This window comes from Schistocerca cancellata, chromosome 6 (assembly GCF_023864275.1).
Source record: "Schistocerca cancellata isolate TAMUIC-IGC-003103 chromosome 6, iqSchCanc2.1, whole genome shotgun sequence".
Taxonomy (NCBI): domain Eukaryota; kingdom Metazoa; phylum Arthropoda; class Insecta; order Orthoptera; family Acrididae; genus Schistocerca; species Schistocerca cancellata.
The window spans coordinates 426,369,371-426,389,156 of NC_064631.1; the positions used below are offsets into that span (position 1 = coordinate 426,369,371).

At 39.9% G+C, this 19,786-nt stretch overlaps 1 protein-coding gene across 1 annotated transcript in view; it reads right to left on the minus strand.

The window, feature by feature from the left end:
* LOC126191256 (phosphatidylinositol glycan anchor biosynthesis class U protein) overlaps positions 1–19,786 on the minus strand; it is a 71,183-nt gene that overhangs the window by 9,084 nt on the left and 42,313 nt on the right. Inside the window, exons 4-6 of the mRNA XM_049932065.1 lie at positions 10,926–11,181; positions 7,267–7,538; positions 6,998–7,140 (exon numbers count right to left, since the gene is read on the minus strand). Coding sequence (XP_049788022.1) covers positions 6,998–7,140; positions 7,267–7,538; positions 10,926–11,181 — 671 coding nt within the window. The remainder of the gene's footprint in view (positions 1–6,997; positions 7,141–7,266; positions 7,539–10,925; positions 11,182–19,786) is intronic.

Here is a 19,786-nt window from a genome sequence, read left to right on the forward strand (position 1 = left end):
TGGTCTGAGCAAAATTCTACTAGATGGCTCCCCTGCTTACATTCTCTTCTATCTGTTATGTCTTCCCCCATTTTATTTTGCTTTCCTTTTCATCCAGTCCCCTATTACAATTCAGATTTTTGTCTCCCCTAACAACCGGCATGATTCCTTTTATCTCATCTTTCATTACCTTCATTGTTTGCAGAGCTGTAAGCATATATGAACTTGCACTAATGTGGTGGGTGTTGGCTTAGTGTTCATCATAGCCATGATACTGCATTCAACTATGCTGCTCGTAACATCTTGTCTGCATTCACATTTGCTTATTCATTAGTAGACCTACTCCTGCAGTACCCTATTCAATTTTGTACTTATAATGCTGGTCTCACTCTACCAGCAGTCCTTCTCTTCCTGCTACCACATTTCACTAATTCCCAGCAGGTCTAACTTCAAATAATCCATTTCTCTTTTTGAATTCTCTGACTACTTGCCCATTTATGTGCATCTAACATTCTCACCTTCTGTACACCAGTTTTGTTTTCTGGTCATATCATCATCCTGAGTAGTCCTCACCTGAAGATCAGAATGGGGGACTGTTTTATGCATGGAATATTTCATCCAAGAAGATATCATCATCATCATTGCCATATACAAGGCACATTCAGAAAGTGAGCTTCCTGAGGTTGTTTCCTTTAAAGTAGACTTATTTAGTTGAGAAAAATGTGTGTGCACAACAAATCTATGGTGTATAGTCGAATGTCGGCCACACAGATCTTACCTGAAGCCAGTACCATGGCAGCAGTGCCCCGACATGGCATCTCTTACTTGCTCTCCCACCACCTGTGAGGTTCGGTCAGTAATAAGGTTCTTCAATGCACAAAATATAGCATCCATTAAAATTCATCATCAGGTCTATGGGCAGAACCTCATGAGCAAACAGGTGGTGCTTTGTTGATGTAAGCTTTTTTCCGAAGGCCATCGAAGTGTCCATGATGAAGAGCACAGTGGGCAACTGTCCCTGATCAATGATCACCTGGTTGAGCTCTTGTGGCAGCACATCCTAGAGATTATCGCTTCACAATTAAGGAGCTCAGCGGCCATTTTCTGCAGATCAATCCTTGTTGCATGAAATTGTCACTAACCACCTGCTGTTCAAGAAATTGTGTCAGGTGGGTGTCGAAAAACTTGACACCTGAGCACACAATAAAACGCTTTGGAACAACACTGAATTTCTGCAGTGGTATTGTGATGATGGTGATGAGTTCCTCATCAGGATCGTCATGGGTTATGGGATGTCAATTTCCCACTTGTCCCGGAAACCAAGCAGCAGTCAATGCATTGGCATCACATTGGATCTCTGCTCAAGAAAAAATTCAGACTGTGTGGATGCAGACAGCGATGTGCACAGTGTTCTGGGTCATAAAGGGCATTCTGCTTCTTGATTTCCTGCCTAGAGGTGAAATGGTGAATGTCGACCATTATTGTGATTATTGTGAAACAACACCGAAACTGCAATGTGCCACTGCTTACTGCAGGTGTGCTCTCCATGACAATGTTCATCCCCATATGATGTGCCACACAGTGTCTATTTTGCAGAATTTCAGCTGGCAGCAGACCGCCACATCCTCAGGGAAATATAATGGTTGTAGTATCACGTTGCTTTCAACTGTTCACAGTAAAGCCATGATGGTTAATGTTACTCTACCAGAACAATCATCTAGACTGCTGCCCATCTTTGGGACCCGTATGTCAGTTGGCCTCTCCATATGAACGCATATGTTTTCATCAACATTCAACCAGATGTTCCCTAGGAAACAGAAACATGAAAAGCCAGGAAGGGACTGGTGGGAGGGATTGGAGAAGCTACACATCTCTGAAAGAAGTGTCATGGAAAGAATAGTAGTTACGGTCAAGTATGGGGGAGAATGAAGACAGCAGGCAAAAGGAGAGAAATTTGATGTAATGGGAGATCAGCAGATCACAAATATGAGAAACGGGAGTGCTGGTCATGTGGCAAGAATCACCAAGAGCAGTATGTGCAGAACTGTAATGTAGGAACCGTGACAAAAAATTCAACCTCTTGGGAGACCCAAGAATATGATGACATGGAAACACACTTTGACGAGTAAGCCATTTCAGACTGATGGAGTGAAGAGGCTCTACATTGACAAAAAGGGAATAACTTGTCAAACAAAACTAGGTCTTCAGGACTTGAGTAATAGGACCTGAGTAATATGATGCTCACTACTGACATTGTTGTGTCCCTCTTGCAAGACAGCAGCCTGCCACACATTCATGTCCCACAGGTGACCATGCTTCAAACATCAACTGCTGTGAAAAGTACAAGTGTGTGCAAGACAAACATTGATCCATGCTCATCCCATATGTCGGTAAATGTTCCAGACATCACCACCACCACCACCACCACCACCACCACTACCAACAACAACAACAACAACAACAACAAACCAATTTGTTGTCCCACAAAACTGACAGCTACTAAGAGAGGTGCGTTCGACCATTTAATAATTTTTTTTTTCTTCGAAATCCACAAAGGGGAGACGTACTTGAGTATTCAAATAAAAAAACAATTCTATAACGTTTACCTGGGCAGTGTTCTTATTGCGCTTCTAAAGGCGAAAGGCATACGTAGTACTGCCACAAGGAATTTTCCAATGCTATGCCATTCTATTTTTGCCCCATTCCAGTTTGGTGACGAATTTTCTGCCACAGTACAATCAACCCCCCCCCCCCCCCAATACATATGTAGTACCTGTCTTCAATATGTTTGGTCTCCTTGCAGACTCACTCCATATCGCTTGTTCCTTGGCAGCTGACTGTCTTGCCAGCTGCTCCAGATCTGCCAACATCAGACTCGTGGGGGGTCAAAGATACCAGCCTCTGGGCACAGCTACTACAAACCTCTGATGCTACTTCCTCAGGGTCAACACCACGATGGCTCCTTGCCCTATGTCTCCCAATGGTAGCACCATCATTTTTCCAGATGGTGGGAAGGAGGCCCGATCGTTGCAGATGGCTTCACCATCTCTTTCCTGGGAGAAGAGATGCTGTGTCCAACCTACAAGACAGCAATCTGCAAACCTGTAACACACTTGTGTCCCATGGGTGGTCACGTTTCAGGCATCGTCTGCTGTGACGGGCACAAGTGCCAAGCTAAATAATGATCTGCACTTGTCTCACATGTTGGTAAATGTTCCAGACAACAACCACAACAATATGTTGATTTGTTGTACCCACAGTCTGCAGCTGCTGCAAGGGGCACTGAGTCAACTGCCAGCAGAGCACACTTCTATGAGCACAGTGCTGCAATCACGGGTACTATTTTCCTATGACATGTCACCTGCTCACCAGCAAATCACACCGTGACAGTATTTAGGCCAGTGCTCAATCACACATCAGCACTTCGATCTCAGCTATCAAACTATCTATTCCTTCAAGCTCTCTGGGCCACATATCGGTTGCAGAGTCTAAAGAATCATCATCGGACAATTACTATGCAGTATTTATCTTCGGCCAGTTAATCAGTATTTGTCTTTATTTCAAACTCCACAAAGGAGACTTGTGTCCTTTAATATTTGAATAAAACTGTTCTACGAGAGTAATCCCAAAAGTACGGTCTCCTATTTTTTCTATAAGTACATAGATCTGTTTATTTCTACAATGGTTTCTATCAGTTTACAGCTTGAACATTTAGCTATTTTTCGACATAATCACCATTTCTGTCGATGCATTTTTGTAGATGCTGTGGCAGTTTTTGTATGCCCATGTCATACCAGCTCACCGCCATACTGTTCAGAAAGTTATAAACCTCTTCTTTCACCTTGTCGTCAGAGCTGAATCGCTTTCTGGCCAAACCTCAGGAACCAACATGCAGAGATCACACAGGGTGATCCTCTGATCTTCATGCATGCCACCTTCAACCTTGTCTCCTCAGAAATTGATGGTCTCCCACTCCTTTGTTTGTCGTGAATTTCGGTTCGACCAGCTGCAAACTCTATACACCACTTAAACATTTTTGACATCCATGTATGACTCACCATACACTTCTGTCAATTGGCGATGGTGCAGCGCCCTTTGTGTTCAAAAACCGAATAACTGCGCGCAGCTTATGTTCTTCCCGTTTCTTCTCATCCAAGTGTGTATATTGGCGACTTCAACAGCCATCACAGCAATTGGAAATACAGTGATACTGACAGAAATGGTGAGTACCTTGCAAATTGGGCTCAACAGAACAACCTTAGCCTAGTTTTTGACTCAAAGGACAAGGGAACATTTAAATCTGCAGCCTGGAACAAGAATTCGACCCCTGACCTATGTTTTGTAACACAGAACTCCCAGTGACAACCTCTACATACAGTAACAACAGTCCTTGGAGGTTTCCCAAAAAGCCAACACCAGCCAGTAATTCTAGACACAGGAATTCAAATTCCTGTAATCAGATCAATGCCTAGTCCAAGATGGAACTTCGGAAAAGCCGACTGGACTAAATTCTCCAAAGAACTTGATAAAATGATCAGATGGATCCCCCCACTAAGTGAAAATTATGAAAGATTCGTTGGGACAGATCTAAGAACAGCAAAAAAAGTACATGCCTAGAGGATTTCGGAGAGAATATAACCCAGACTGGAGTAATGACTGCGAAGAACTGTAGCAGTTCTATTTAACCACCAATGACAGCAGAACTGCTGCAGAACTTGTAAAACACCTTGATAAAGCTTGTAAGGAGTGCTGCGAGCGAAAAACAAAAATTCTGGATTTTAAGAGATCAAACAGACAGGCGTGGAACCTCTTGAGAAAACTGGGAGGAAATTGACCACCCACCCGAAAAGATCCTGTAGTAACACCATACCAGATGCAAACAGAATAAGTTCTCTCTCCAAAGCACCCCCACATGAGCCACACATAAGAATGGTTAAGAAAAAGCTCAGAAATGTGAAGCAGAAGGCACCCAACAAATCAGCGTCCTCCAGAGACTTCACTACAGATGAGATCACTGCCGCAATAAAAAAAAAAGCTCCACGATTTGATTGGATACACCCAGAGTTCCACATCAATTGTGGAAAAAGGACTCGTGCATGGCTTGCAAGTTTCTCCACTAATGTTATGCTATCAGGGAACATGCCAAAAGCCTTCAAAAAAACAAAAATCACAGCAATACTGGAGCCAGGTAAACCAGCAAACAAAACTGCTAGCTATCACCCAATCGCCCTCCTGAGCAGCTCCTACAAGCTTTTGGAAACAGTCGCCCTAAACCAAATTGGTCGAAAGATCCATGAAGTTATTCTCATCCAAAAGGCATGATTCAGACCAAACAGAAGCTGAGCAGACCAAGTGCTCAGCTTAACTAAACACATAGAAGCTGGATTCCAACGTTGCCTTAAAATGTCAGTGGCTTTTATTGATCTTACAGCTGCCTATTATACAGTATGGAGACAAGGACTCTTGTACAAACTCACCAACGTCATACACTGCCAAACCACAATCAGGCTCATAAACAACATGTTGTCTGAGAGATACTACCAAGTAGTCCTTGGCAACCAACTAAGCAGACAGAAGAAACTTGATAACTGTCTTCCTCAAGGCTCAGTTTTGGCACCAATCCTGTTCAACTTGCATACATCTGACCTCCCTGAAACAGAGTCAAGGAAGGTCATCTATGCAGATGATCTGGCCTTGGCCACCCAGCAGAGAACTCTTTAAGCTGGTGAGGAGATCCTATCCTTCGATCTAAGTACAATAGATGAATACTTCAAAAAGTGGAGACTGATACCAAATCCAACAAAGACTGAAGTCAGCTGCTTTCACCTTAACAACAGAATGGCCAATGCGAAGTTTAATGTCACCTTTAGTGGTCAGATCCTTCACCACCAAGACTCTCCAAAATATCTATAAGTGATTCTTGACAGAACCCTCTCTTACAGATAGAAAACACAGCAGCAAAGCTGAGATCACGCAATAACTTCATATAGAAGCTGAGTGGTAACCTCATGGGGTGCAACAGCTATGACATTGTGATGTGCTGCCTTAGTGCTAGTCTATTCTGTTGCTGAATACTGTGCCCCAGTGTGGTTCAGTAGCACTTGTGAGAAAAACTGACGTGGAGCTAAATGACGCAATGAGGACAATGACAGGCTGCATCAAATCTACTCCTCTGTACTGGTTACCACCTCTTAGCAACATTGCACCACCAGACCTCCATAGACAGAATGCCCTCAAGGAATACCAAAAATTACTTAAAATCCTTGAGCTTCCAATGCAGTCTGATGTTCCTGCATTCCGAATGAACCGATTAACATCTAGGTAGCCATCTGTCCTACTGCCAGAATCGCTATAGGCAGCTATTTTCAGTATCAACAAAAAATGGACAGAAATGTGGAACACTATTGCCCATGAGGAACATCAGACCCTCCAAAGACCTGACAAGACCAGCCAGTATGGAACTAATGTGACGTGCCTGCACAGCAGCTGTGCTGGAAACCTCTACCAATGGGGAAGGGCTTCATCTTCTCAGTGTGACTGTGGAAATGAACACCAGACAATCCATCACACTGTAACAAGCTGTAGCAGAAGAGCCTACCCTGGAACGTTGGAAGATTTCTTTGAAGTGACAGAGGCAGCCCTTGAATGGATCGGCAAATTAGATATTAATTTATAGACTTATTTTTAAAACTATAAATTATGAAATTAATATATTTTTGTAAAAACTATAAATTATGAAATTAATATATTTTTGTAAAAATTATAAATTATGAAATTAATATATTTTTGTAAAAATTATAAATTATGAAATTAATATATTTTTGTAAAAATTATAAATTATGAAATTAATATATTTTTGTAAAAATTATAAATTATGAAATTAATATATTTTTGCAGAAATTTTGTAAAACTATGTAATCCACAATTGCTAGTCACTGTTCACATGTAATGCCATACGCTAAACAAATAATACCAAAGACATAATCTTTAATATGTTTTTGTTATCACGAATCCTTACCTGTGCAGTACCAAATGCAAGTGTGACACCAAAATAAAAATTTGCATTTGCTGACCGAGAATATATCCAGAGGTGCCAAAGCACTGGGCCTAGCACTGAAGTAGTTATGAAGAAGCATGCAACAATGAAACCTTGTTGCATATCTGCAATGTAAAAAAAGCTGTTATTCCTCAAATATTTAACTTACAATTTCCAACCATTAATGTGTTAGGTGAAACTATCAAAAAATTAAAAAAAAAAAAAAAAAAAAAAAAGAAGTTGTTACTTACGATTGTATAGATGCTTCCACATGGGCAGAAGTGCCAGATAAAATCCTACATCCCCAAGACAGGGGTATGACTTAAATACACTAATAAGAGCGCAAAAGCTTGTAGCTAGCAACATGGGTTCTTCACGAAGCCTTAATGTGAGTGGCAGCATGTACAAAACAGTTGCATTAATTTGGAAAGCAGCTATGAACAGTGGCCGGAAGTGTTCAAACATTTCAGTGAAGAAATACCAAAATAATCCAATATTTGGTTTAAGATCAGGAACAGTTAGTCTGCAATGGAGAAAAGGAAGAATTTATCTCAAATCACATTTGAAAGTTTCACTTTATATAACATCAAAGTAACATGCAAATGAAAAGGCTAATAAATTATGGGGCAGAATTCTTGGCCATCAAAAATGGTTCAAATGGCTCTGAGCACTATGGGACTTAACATCTGAGGTCATCAGTCCCCAAGAACTTAGAACTAATTAAACCTAACTGACCTAAGGACATCACACACATCCATGCCCGAGGCAGGATTCAAACCTGCGACCGTAGCAGTCGTACGGTTCCAGACTGAAGCGCCTAGAACTGCTTGGCCACTCTGGCCGGCGTTGGCCATCACTTACCTTTAAGAGCTGTAATCAGTAGCATTTCCAATAGGCACATATATAAGTGAAAGAGACATTCTACCTAGCTCTGAAAATGAAGACAATTATCAGAGCGGAAACAGGAGCAGGTTGAGAAAGAACATGTCACTCGGACCTCAAGATGAGAGACAAACACCTGTAGTACAGACAAGGGTAGAAAGAGATCTTTTCCTCCCTAACAGAGGGACTATTAGCTCCAAAAGCTATGTCTTTTACTTTTATGTGTGTCTACTGGCAGAAGTACATATTTTGCCTTCTGAAGGTAAGTACTTGCCAGCAATCCTGTCTCATAATTGGACCTAGTTTTGCAATAAGGATCCAACCACCATTATCTGGATTTTTAGATTTATATTGCAAAATGTGCTTGAAGGTGTGTACCATGTTACGCAAAACTGAAACAATTCCTTTTTGTAATGTGCTGCCATCTAGAGAGTGCAGAACCAACTGCCAGCACTAGAATCAAAGGTGCAGTGACTTGCAATACAGAACCAAATCATGTCTTCATGAGCTGTCTATGTGTAAGTGTTTCTGTTACGACTGAATTGTTGTTATATGGGATATAAACGTACATAATGATTGTATACAAAATATCGTGTGTTCGGTCTGAGGGAGGGGGGAATATATAGTGCTTTGAGAATTTCCGTGTAAATTCTAGAACCTCTTGGCCTTTCTCCATCTTGAACCCACAATATTTTAAATGGAAGTGTGAGAGAGACGAATCTGACCTACTGCGCTTTGCATGTTTGTGTGTGCAGGTCTAAAAACAGTCACAAGATAAATGTGGATGCAGCGGCGGACAAGTACCTGCTGTACGATCCATAGAGTTTCTGCGTAAGTGTAGAGAAGAGCCTGTGCTATTCTTTGTCACTGTGATGATTGTTAAGGACAAACAAAGAAATGAGATTAGCCTTTTAAGTAATTCATGTGTTGGACTTACTAGAAGCATGACATGTTCATTAATTATGTGGTTGTTAAACCAACGCTATAGTAAATGTATTTAATCGAGTCTAATGCAAGATGGATTGGTTGGCTTACAAACTTTTGAATATTTATGTGTGAAATGATGAATTTGTTCTTTGTGGAAGTTGAAATATACCAAGACTAAAGTAAAAGTATTCTGCGAGTAACCACTTATTTCATGAAGACAGACAGACAGACAGACAGAGAGAGAGAGAGAGAGAGAGAGAGAGAGAGAGAGAGAGAAATTCCCTTAACCAGCTTCAATGTTCAGAGAAGAGGTTTTTGGAGATTGACATGGCCGACTACCCAGTGTGCGTACCAAGTAAGTCAACTGATGTGAAAGAGGTGTGAAGTTTGCAAACCAGTTCCACATTGCTTTGTCATCTAAAGCGTTAGAGAATCCATACTGGTAAATGTAATGAAGCACACTACTATTCTTGGATTGAAAACACTGCTGGCTATGGGGCTCAAAAAGTTGTCTTCAACACCACATACTGGACAATTTAAATCATGGAGTGAAGGAATTGGTTTTGTGGTCAGATTCATGTGGGGGACAACACCATAATATAAAAATGGTTTTAATGTTAAAAGCAAGTCTAGAAGAGCATAGTTCTTTGAAGACAATTACATTGAAATACCTTATCTCATTCTTTTTTGCCTAACTACAGTGACTTTGGCGATAATAGAATGCGCTCTGAAGATGCAGGATAAATTCTATATGCCAGGAGACTACATCCGTGTAATGCAGAAGGCAAGGAAAAAGAATTCCCTACAGGTCCATAGGGTGCCAAAACATGACTTTAAAGGAACTGCATAACTTGAATAGAGTATTTTCAATAGGAAACAAGACATACATCAGAACGATGTAAGCTGGCTGCAACTCCATCAGATTAGAATCTTAAAGAGCAAACCTTTCTCTGTATACATGAATACACAATTAGATGAGAATTTTGTAGAAGATGTCAAGAAAAGAAAGTCTGCAGTAAACTTCTCATCGCTCCTGTTACCATTGTGGCCAAATAGAAAGCCTATACCACAGCCACAATCAAATGACATCACGTTTATTACGCATCTCATTCCAAGTGAAGCTACCACATTTTACAGTAGTGTTTCAGTAGATTGTGGTGCTGTGAATGATATTGATGGGGTTTATGGGGTGCTGGACTTTACCTTGGAATAACAATGGATTCATTGTGCAAAATATATTATTTTCTTGCCATTGCATTGTATTATGTTAATATTGTTTGGTAAATAATTGAAGGTTAATATATTAATATATGCAAACATCACTATAGCCAGGTTTTTCAAGCTCCTGATGCACACTACCCAGTCCCTCAAAATACAACACAAAAGATCCGAGTGCCATTTTAACTTATTGTGGTAAGCAATATGGAACCAACTCCTGTTTAGGCTCTTTCCACCAACGGAAATCTATATTTTATACCTTTCTTTATTTTAAACATTGGTATCTAAAATGTACAGTGTAATAACATTCTCACTTTGTCTATATTGTACTTGAATTTTATTTTTAATGCTTTGCAAAACATGATCTAGTTCAAAACTATAAATTTGGAGTTGATTCCATATGGCATGACTGGGCCCAATTTATCATTACAATATTATGAAAAACATAAGATTGCTGCCCACCATATAGTGGAGATGCTGAGTCGCAGAAAGGTAAAACAAAAAGACTACTAAGTAAGCTTTCGGCAAAGAAGTCCTCTCCTGAAGTAAACACACACACACACACACACACACACACACACACACACACACACCTGACAATGTCTCTGTTCAGAGACACTGTGTGTGTGTGTGTGTGTGTATTTCAAAAGGCCTTTTGGCCTAAAGGCTTTTTGGCCAAACGCTTACTTGTTTAGCAGTCTTTCTGTTGAGCCTCTATATGAGTCAACATCTTCACTATATGCTGAGCAGAAATCTACCCTTCTCATAACACTGTCATTCCATCCTGGAGTTTCAATTGTTTCAAATCTTATCATTTTATATTATAATATATGAACCCTTCTTACATCTAATAGGAAAGCTTTATCACAAGTAATATACTTACATGAAACCATATACTGAATTAAGAAATAATAAACTTCCAGTAATCTTGTATGACAAGAAAAGTAAACTTCCAACAGCCAGTGAAAACACAACAAATGTGTATATGAAAGACTGTTTCCATGTGTAATGTTTATTTTGTACAGTTGTCTTTGCTTCATTTTTATAAATATAAAGTGCTGCTGGCATCACAAGTATTGCTGGATACAATGACTGAAGAGTGAGTAATGCAACCGAACAACAGGATGCCACCCGCTTTCCTGGAGAACAAAAAGTTTCATTACAGTCAATCAAATCTGACGCAAAGTGACAGTCACAGAAAATTAACAGAATACTAGGTACATAAGCAGTTTTGGAATTCTCAAATTAATCACTTGTTGCATAAAAACTATAAGTCTCTAGGAGCTGATATGATTTTGTCAGTTGACCATTCTATTTATGTGCATCCAAATAACACTTCTGCCATAAAAGAAACATGTGAGAAACTTTGAACATCTAAAGGACTTTGGAATTCATAAAACTCTTAACAAGTAGCCTGGAGCATTGTTTGTGGAAGAAAATGTGTCAAAGATCACTTCAACATCAAACTAACTGAATTATGTTAACTTCAAAGTAAAAGAAATGTGTGTAGGATGCATTTTACTAGAATGGATGTCAAGTGATTACAAACCAATGATAACGGGTTTTAGAAAACTTCAATATGTCGATATCACGAGAATCCATTAATGACCAATTATTGTTATTGTTGTTGTTGTTGTTGTTGTTGTTGTCTTCAGTCCTGAGACTGGTTTGATGCAGCTGTCCATGCTACTCTATCCTGTGCAAGCTTCTTCATCTCCTAGTACCTACTGCAGCCTACATCCTTCTGAATCCGCTTCAAGGTCACCGATTTCCATGGCTGTGTGCAGTTAATGTATGTAGCCGCTTAAGGCGGGTGACCTTGAAGCGGACTTAGCCGCTGAGCAAGGCAGCCGCGCGACACGGGCCCTAGTATTACTAAGCCCGTGTTGCTGGAAAATTCAGCTTCCGGTTGCGCAATCGAGACTGATAAGGCGCGCTGGCGCTGTTATCACGAGGGACCCCTGGAGGGAGCCTTTGGGGGCCCTTGACGCTCGTGAGGCAACAGCATGTTCAGTCGACTCGAGGCAGCCGCACTGTGCACACAGCCATGCCGTACTGACACAGAAGATATTCAAGGAGGAGCAGGATGACTGTTTATAAAACAGTTGACAGTTTCAAGATGACTCCAAACAATGTTTCTCAACAAGAGCTTCTCACAGGACCTATTTCTTTTGTTGGAGCAAAAATTAATTTCACCTGCACCACTAACGAGGTGGTTAGTGGTAATGGATGGTTGACTATTGCTGTTGTGAGAGGTGGTGACGCTGCTTTACAAGGACTTGAAGCCTATTATGATCGAGATATAATTGCTTATCGCACCATAGCAATTGGTGTTCCATGACTGTGTGCAGTTAATGTACGTAGCCGCTTAAGGCGGGTGACCTTGAAGCGGACTTAGCCGCTGAGCGAGGCAGCCGCGCGACACGGGCCCTAGTATTACTACGCCCGTGTTGCTGGAAAATTCAGCTTCCGGTTGTGCAATCGGGACTGATAAGGCACGCTGGTGCTGTTATCACGTTTCCTTGTCTTCCTTTTCCTACTGTTGAATTCCAGTCACCCGTAACTATTAAATTTTCGTCTCCCTTCACTATCTGAATAATTTCTTTTATTTCGTCATACATTTCTTTAATTTCTTCGTCATCTGCAGAGCTAGTTGGCATATAAACTTGTACTACTGTAGTAGGCATGGGCATCGTGTCTATCTTGGCCACAATAATGCATTCACTTTGCTGTTTGTAGTAGTTTACCCGCATTCCTACTTTTTTATTCATTATTAAACCTACTCCAGCATTACCCCTATTTGATTTTGTATTTATAACCCTGTATTCACCTGACCAAAAGTCTTGTTCCTCCTGCCACCGAACTTCACTAATTCCCACTATATCTAACTTTAACCTATCCATTTCCCTTTTTAAATTTTCTAACCTACCTGCCCGATTAAGGGATCTGACATTCCACGCTCCGATCCGTAGAACGCCAGTTTTCTTTCTCCTGATAACGATGTCCTCCTGAGTAGTCCCCGCCCGGAGATCCGAATGGGGGACTATTTTACCTCTGGAATATTTTACCCAAGAGGACGCCATCATCATTTAATTATACAGTAAAGCTTCATGCCCTCGGGAAAAATTATGGCTGTAGTTTCCCCTTGCTTTCAGCCGTTCACAGTACCAGCACAGCAAGGCCATTTTGGTTAGTGTTACAGGGCCAGATCAGTCAATCATCTAGACTGTTGCCCCTGCAACTACTGAAAAGGCTGCTGCCCCTCTTCAGGAACCACACGTTTGTCTGGCCTCTCAACAAGTACCCCTCCATTGTGGTTGCACCTACGGTATGGCTATCTGTATTGTTGAGGCACGTAAGCCTCCCCACCAACGGCAAGGTCCATGGTTCATGGGGGAGGGAGGGGGGAAGAGGGGGGGGAGGTGGGGGGGGGGGGGGGAACTAATTACTATAGGAAGTAAAATATGATGCACATGGAAATTCAAGCTTTAATGATGCAGCTCTTCAAGCAAATGGGACAGGCAACTGCAATAACCACACTACATTCCCTGAGGTACAATATGTTTAAATGCAACAAATGTGAGCACGTAGCAAAGAATTGTTGCAGTAAAAGCAAGTGGAAACTCTTTCTACCAAAGTTATAAATTATTCTCAACAATGACATCATTGGATGACGCTATACACAAAAACTTGTATGTAGACTCAGGTGCAGCAACACATATATACATCGAAGCACCCATGGGCTCAGTTAACAAGTATTCTTGGCTAATGACGAGAACTTAACTGTATAAAAAAAAACATGTCTTACACATTCTGAAGCACTAGCAAACACAAAAAAGACATATACCAGGAGGACAGATATAAATATAAATTTACTTTCCGTACTCAGAATAATGGAACAGCCCACTAGTCATTTTTTATGATAGACGCTGTAGCATCTGTGGTAGAGAGCAAACATTGATAGCCATAGCATCATTAATCAACAGAATTTATAAACTGGATCAACCATGTGATCACACTGTTGCATGTAAGTCTGCAACCTTTCATAAAATATCTATGACATAGAACATTTAGCAACCTCACATTCAGACGTGATGGAATTATTATGAAAAGCATTCTTGGTGATTTTTATTATGTGGGCATTACATTGTGGTCCATGGCAGGTTTCTGTGTCTGCTCTATCATATCCTAATGATGGAGACATCACTGGAGGCTATAAAGATTCAGATAGTAGTATCAATGTTAAAGAATTTCAACAGGCTTGCTGAAATTGTTTACACTTGATACTGTTATCTGAGTCTTTAAAGCCTCTGGTGATGTCTCCAGCATTACCAGATGGAAGCTGGGCACACAAACAGGCCTCGGACCATGGCCTAATGCACTTATAACAAAAATCACCAAGGATCCAAATACTAGCCGGCAAAGCCTGCATCACTTTACAAAAATGCTTTATCTTGGAATTCACACAAAAAGGATCTGCTGATAAGCCTTGGGTTACATACCTATATAAACCAAGCATACTAGACTTTCCTTCTCACATTTAACTCCTAAGAGCTGATATGGTTTTCAAATTAGTATGTTTAGATTTATGTGGCCCAATGCAAACTATATCAATCAGAGATTGAGGATCTTTTTGAGATTTTTTCACACATTCTAATCTTTAAATTTGAAGATGAGATTATTCACAATTTTAAAAAGCATGTGGAGAATCTGACAGGTGAAAGAATTTGCATCTTACATATGGGATCATAAACAAGAGATGGAAAAAATTCATGAAGATTGAAGAAGTTGAACATCATTTCACAGGTCCAGAAATTGAGTAGCTGAAATATACAATAAAATACATGAAAGGTAACTATTCATCTGTAGCAGTCTGGTGTGTGGTGCATAGACACCCACAACAGAAACAGCTTTTATAAAAGCTTTTGACTTCTTGTTCTTTCTCTAGCAAAATCAGTCTTACATATTCACAAACACCCAAATGTAGACATCCATGGCTGTAGTGAGCCTGACTGTTGATTATCAATTATTGGAAGTAGTTGCCTGTCGTGTGATGGTGGGGAAGTGGTAGGAAAACATGCATGAGGTGCAGAAGGGTAGTGGCATAGAGTGAGGCAGGCCTTTTGAAAGATAACTCAGCAGCTGCACAACAAGACGAAAGGTGTTCAGAGGGTAGAGCATGTAAGAGGTGGAGAGAGAGAGAGAGAGAGAGAGAGAGAGAGAGAGAAAGAGAGAGAGAAAATTCTCAAGTAATGTGAGGCAATGGGAAATAGGTTGCAGAAGGTTTGGCGAGTGGGACGGCAAGAGCGCAGAATATGCTGGAAAGAGAATTCCCACCTGTGTAACACTTCCAGCATTAGTTTCTCTGAATTATAACAGAAAGGCTTGCCGTGGCCACAGGTGTGTACATTTGGGTGTCTATGTGGTTTGGGAGTGAATGTGTGTGCTAGAGAAAGAGCAAGAGCTGATGAAAAGCTTGTGTAAATACTGCTTTCTGTTGCACGTATCTATGCACTACATGTCCCTCACCACACCACATTGGTAGCCTTTCCTTTATTCTACATATTATTCCAAGCAGGAAATTACATTGTTGTTATGAAAGATATAATACACTGATAGTGGAAATGTGAGATGTCTGTGTTCTGATGTGAAATTATCTATGAATTTTTGGGAAGAAGCAGTCTTCCCTACAACTTATCTTACTAACAGATTCCCTTAGAAAACTCTGAACAGCATTACACAAGAGGATGCCTCATGGAAGAAACCAGACCTTTGACATTATTTGGTAGCAAGACGTACAATTGTGTAAAAAGAGCCAATACTCATAAAGGGGACAAAAAAACACAACAAGTGTGAACTTGTCATAAGCTGCATAGAAAGCAAGGCATATCATACGTCCCATCCTATTCAACAAAGCTCTGAATGTAATTTCCAAAAAAGAAACAGTTCAAAAAAGTAATATGCCAGACACCCCTGCTCTTTTCTAAACACATACCGAATATTTATTTTAGTTGCAGACAAGGAGGAGACTTGATTAAATCAAACAGGATCAGAAGAAACTGAGTCAGAACTAAAGAACAACACATTGGATATAACAGCACCTCACAAGAATCAGGCTCAGTCAAAATGAAACGTGATCCTGAACCATCTCAACAAATCTGAGTACTCAGAAGATCTCCCCAAGTACCAAGACTAAAGAAGATGCATGATCGTGTGCTCTATTACACTACAGCTTCACAATAATCATCAGAACCATCAACTTCGGAAGAACTGTTGCAATCCAAAGACTTGCAGAAATAGTCTCATGCAATTCAAGAAGAATTAAAGCAAATCAAACCTGGCAATCAGTGAAATGAAAAAATTCAGTTCATTCAAGTGTTTATTTAGTGAAATATGGCTTGGACATTGATTGATTCAACATATTTACAGCTTTTTGGAAGGTGACTTTAATGAAAAAAATATGTTAAAAATTCCCGTGGTTGATTATGTGATGAAAGCAAAACAATATAAAAGCACCAAAAGACTTCAGAAAGCAGTCTATGATCTTTAACAGTAGCTGTTGGTACACCAAACTCGATAATGCTCTACTAAATTTAAATTTCAACAGTTCCACAGCGGACCAGCGTTTTTCAGAAAAATAAAGAAAGAGAGATATTCAATGCCACTGTTTACATAGATGACTTTGTTTTTTAGGAAAAACCTGCAACAAAAAACTGATTTCAAAGATAAACTAAGAGAACAATTAAAATAAAAGAACTTTGGAGACAAGGGTTCTGAGTAATGAGAGGTAACATGTGTGGGCTCTAATGGCTGAATCAGACCCATTAGAGAAATCTCGAATTTTAGAAAAATATAACATGCAACACTGCATTCTTATATCCATACTGCTAGACAACCATCTACATCTACATCTACATCTTCACTCTGAAAACCACTTACAGCTGAATAGCAGAGGGGACATCCCATTATACCAGTTATTTGGGTTTCTTCCTGTTCCATTCACATATGCAGTGTGGGAAGGAAGATTGTTTGAATGCCTGTGTGTGTGTGTGTGTGTGTGTGTGTGTGTGTGTGTGTGTGTGTGTGCAGTAATTAGTTTAATCTTGTCCTGACGACCCCTATGCGAGCAATACGTATGGAGTTGTTTTATTTTCCCAGAGTCATCATTCAAAGCAGATTCTTGAAGCTTTGTTAACAGACTTTCGCGCGATAGTTTACACATAATTCAAGAGTCTTCTTGTTCAGTTCCTTCAGTGTCTCTGTGATACTCTCCCATGGATAAAAAACCTGTGTCCATTCATGGGCCCTTCACTATAAATGTTCAATATCTCCCGTTAGTCCTATTCGATACAGGTCCCGAACACTTGAGCAATATTCCAGAATAGATTGCACGAGTGACTTTTAAGAAATCTTCTTTGTAGACTGATTGAATTTCCCCAGTATTCAACCACTAAACCAAAGTCTACCACCTGTTTTACCCACGACTGAGCCTATGTGATCATTTCATTTCATATCCCTATAAAGTGTTACACCCAGATGTTTGTATGAGTTGGCTGATTCAAACAGTGACTCACTGATTTTATAGTTATAGGATACTTGTTTTTTTTTTCATTTTTTGAAGTGCACAATTTTAAATTTCTGAACATTTAAACCAAGTTGCCAATCTTTGCACTACTTTGAAATACTACCAAGAGCTGGCTGAATATTTATGCAGCTTCTTTCAGGCAGTATTTCATCATAGATAACTGCACCATCTGTAAAAAGTGAGGTTACTATTAACACTGTCTACAAGATACTTGACACACAACATGAACAGCAAGCGGCCCAACACACTTCCCTGGGGCACACTTGAAGTTATTTCTACATCTGAAAATGACTCTCCATTCAAGATGTCATGTGAGAAATGTGTGAGTTGGGTCGCACATGATCAAGGTTTTTATAATACAAGCTGGTTGGCAATGAGAAGGTTATTCTGTTCAAGATATCTTATAATGTTTGAGCTTAGAATATGTTCTAAGATTTTACAAAAAATCAATGTCCAGGATATCGGATGGTAGGTTTGTAGATCACTTCTATTATCCTTCTTGTAGATGGGAGTAACCTGCGAGTTTTTCCAAGAAATAGGCACAGTTTTTTATTCAAGGAATCTATCACAGATTATAGTTATAAGAGGGGCTAACTCAGCCACAAATTCAGTAGTATAAAATCTGATAGGGTTTCCATTGGGCCCTGGAGCTTTCTTCAATTTTAACAATTTTAGCTGTTTCTCAACATCACTGACACTAATACTTATTTCATTCATCTTTTCGGTGGTACAGGGATTAAATTGGGGTAATCCTCCTTGGTTTTTCTTTGTAAAAGAACTTCTGAAAATGGAGTTAAGCATTCTGCTTTTGCTTTGCTACCCTGATTTTCACTTTCTGTATCATTCACTAGGGACTCGACACTAACAATGGTGCCACTAACAGCCTTTACATACAACCAGAATTTCTTTGGGTTCTGTGAAATATCATTTGACAATATTGTGCTATGTTAGTCATTGAAAGTACCACACACGGCTCTCTATCTACAGCCCTATTCTCTGTTTTCCACCTACTATGCAGTAATCTCTGTTTCCTTAGAAGTTTCCTTACCGTGACTGTATACCATGGAGGTACTAACTCATGAAATAGTCCAAAGACAAAGGGCTGCAATGAAGAATGTCCATATTGAGAGGCAGTAGTCAAGCCTAATGGTGGACAAATGAATAGAAGACCAGACTTTGTGTACAAAATTGGAATGGTGGGCTTATTTAATAACACTCCAGGAATAACTCACTGGCAAGCAATAAAAAGAATCATGTGACATCAGAGGTAATTAAAGATTTCGAACTACATTTTCCTAAATTACAAGGATCACGACATAAGAACAAAGTGTTGCTGACTGAACTGTAAGCACTGAAGATAGAAAATCGATCACTAGTTTCTTATTTAACTCAAAAAGAGTAAGGTGCTGCTGAGTGCAGCAGGAAGCACCACATTAAATGCAATAGCATCTGTCTCTCCCAACAAAGCTTTGACAGGATTATAAACAATTGCCCGTTTTCCTTTGCTGTTTATATTCTTCCTCCACAATTAGTCCACGTAGCACATGCCACATGCTACACTCTCATTTTTGGAATGTCCATTGTAGAGTTCCAGGCATTATAGAAGGACTCTAAAAATCTGACACAAAACTTTAGGGAAAATCTTCCCATTTTTCACTGTAACATATTGAAAAATCACGGACAACAATCATTCCCACTGAAGATAGGAAACGCACAAGGGAAATCTTTTATGCGGTTGTTTAATACCAGTAACGTAATGAGGTTGAAACCACAGTTGTTTATCCAATGAGTAGCATCAATATATACACATTCATTTCCACACTTCAATATTTCACCTTGTGTAGTGCTTATTATCACTAAAACAATATCTGAACATTTTAATTGTGGATGGAGTTAACTTATTGTATCTTGTTGTTTCTAGAATAACATGCATGGACTGTCACTGGAGTTTATTTCTTATACCCATACCTGACCACATCCCATCAGTCTCATTTCTGACGAAGGTGGAGCACATTGTGTGTCACTGATCAACGTCATAAAAACCCTTTCCAACTGCAAATAAATCCCGGAGTCCTGAATTTAAAATGGAATTTTATTTGACGTATCTGCAGCTATATTGTCCTCCTTTTTCCTAATAAACTGTAATGACTAAGCTCAAT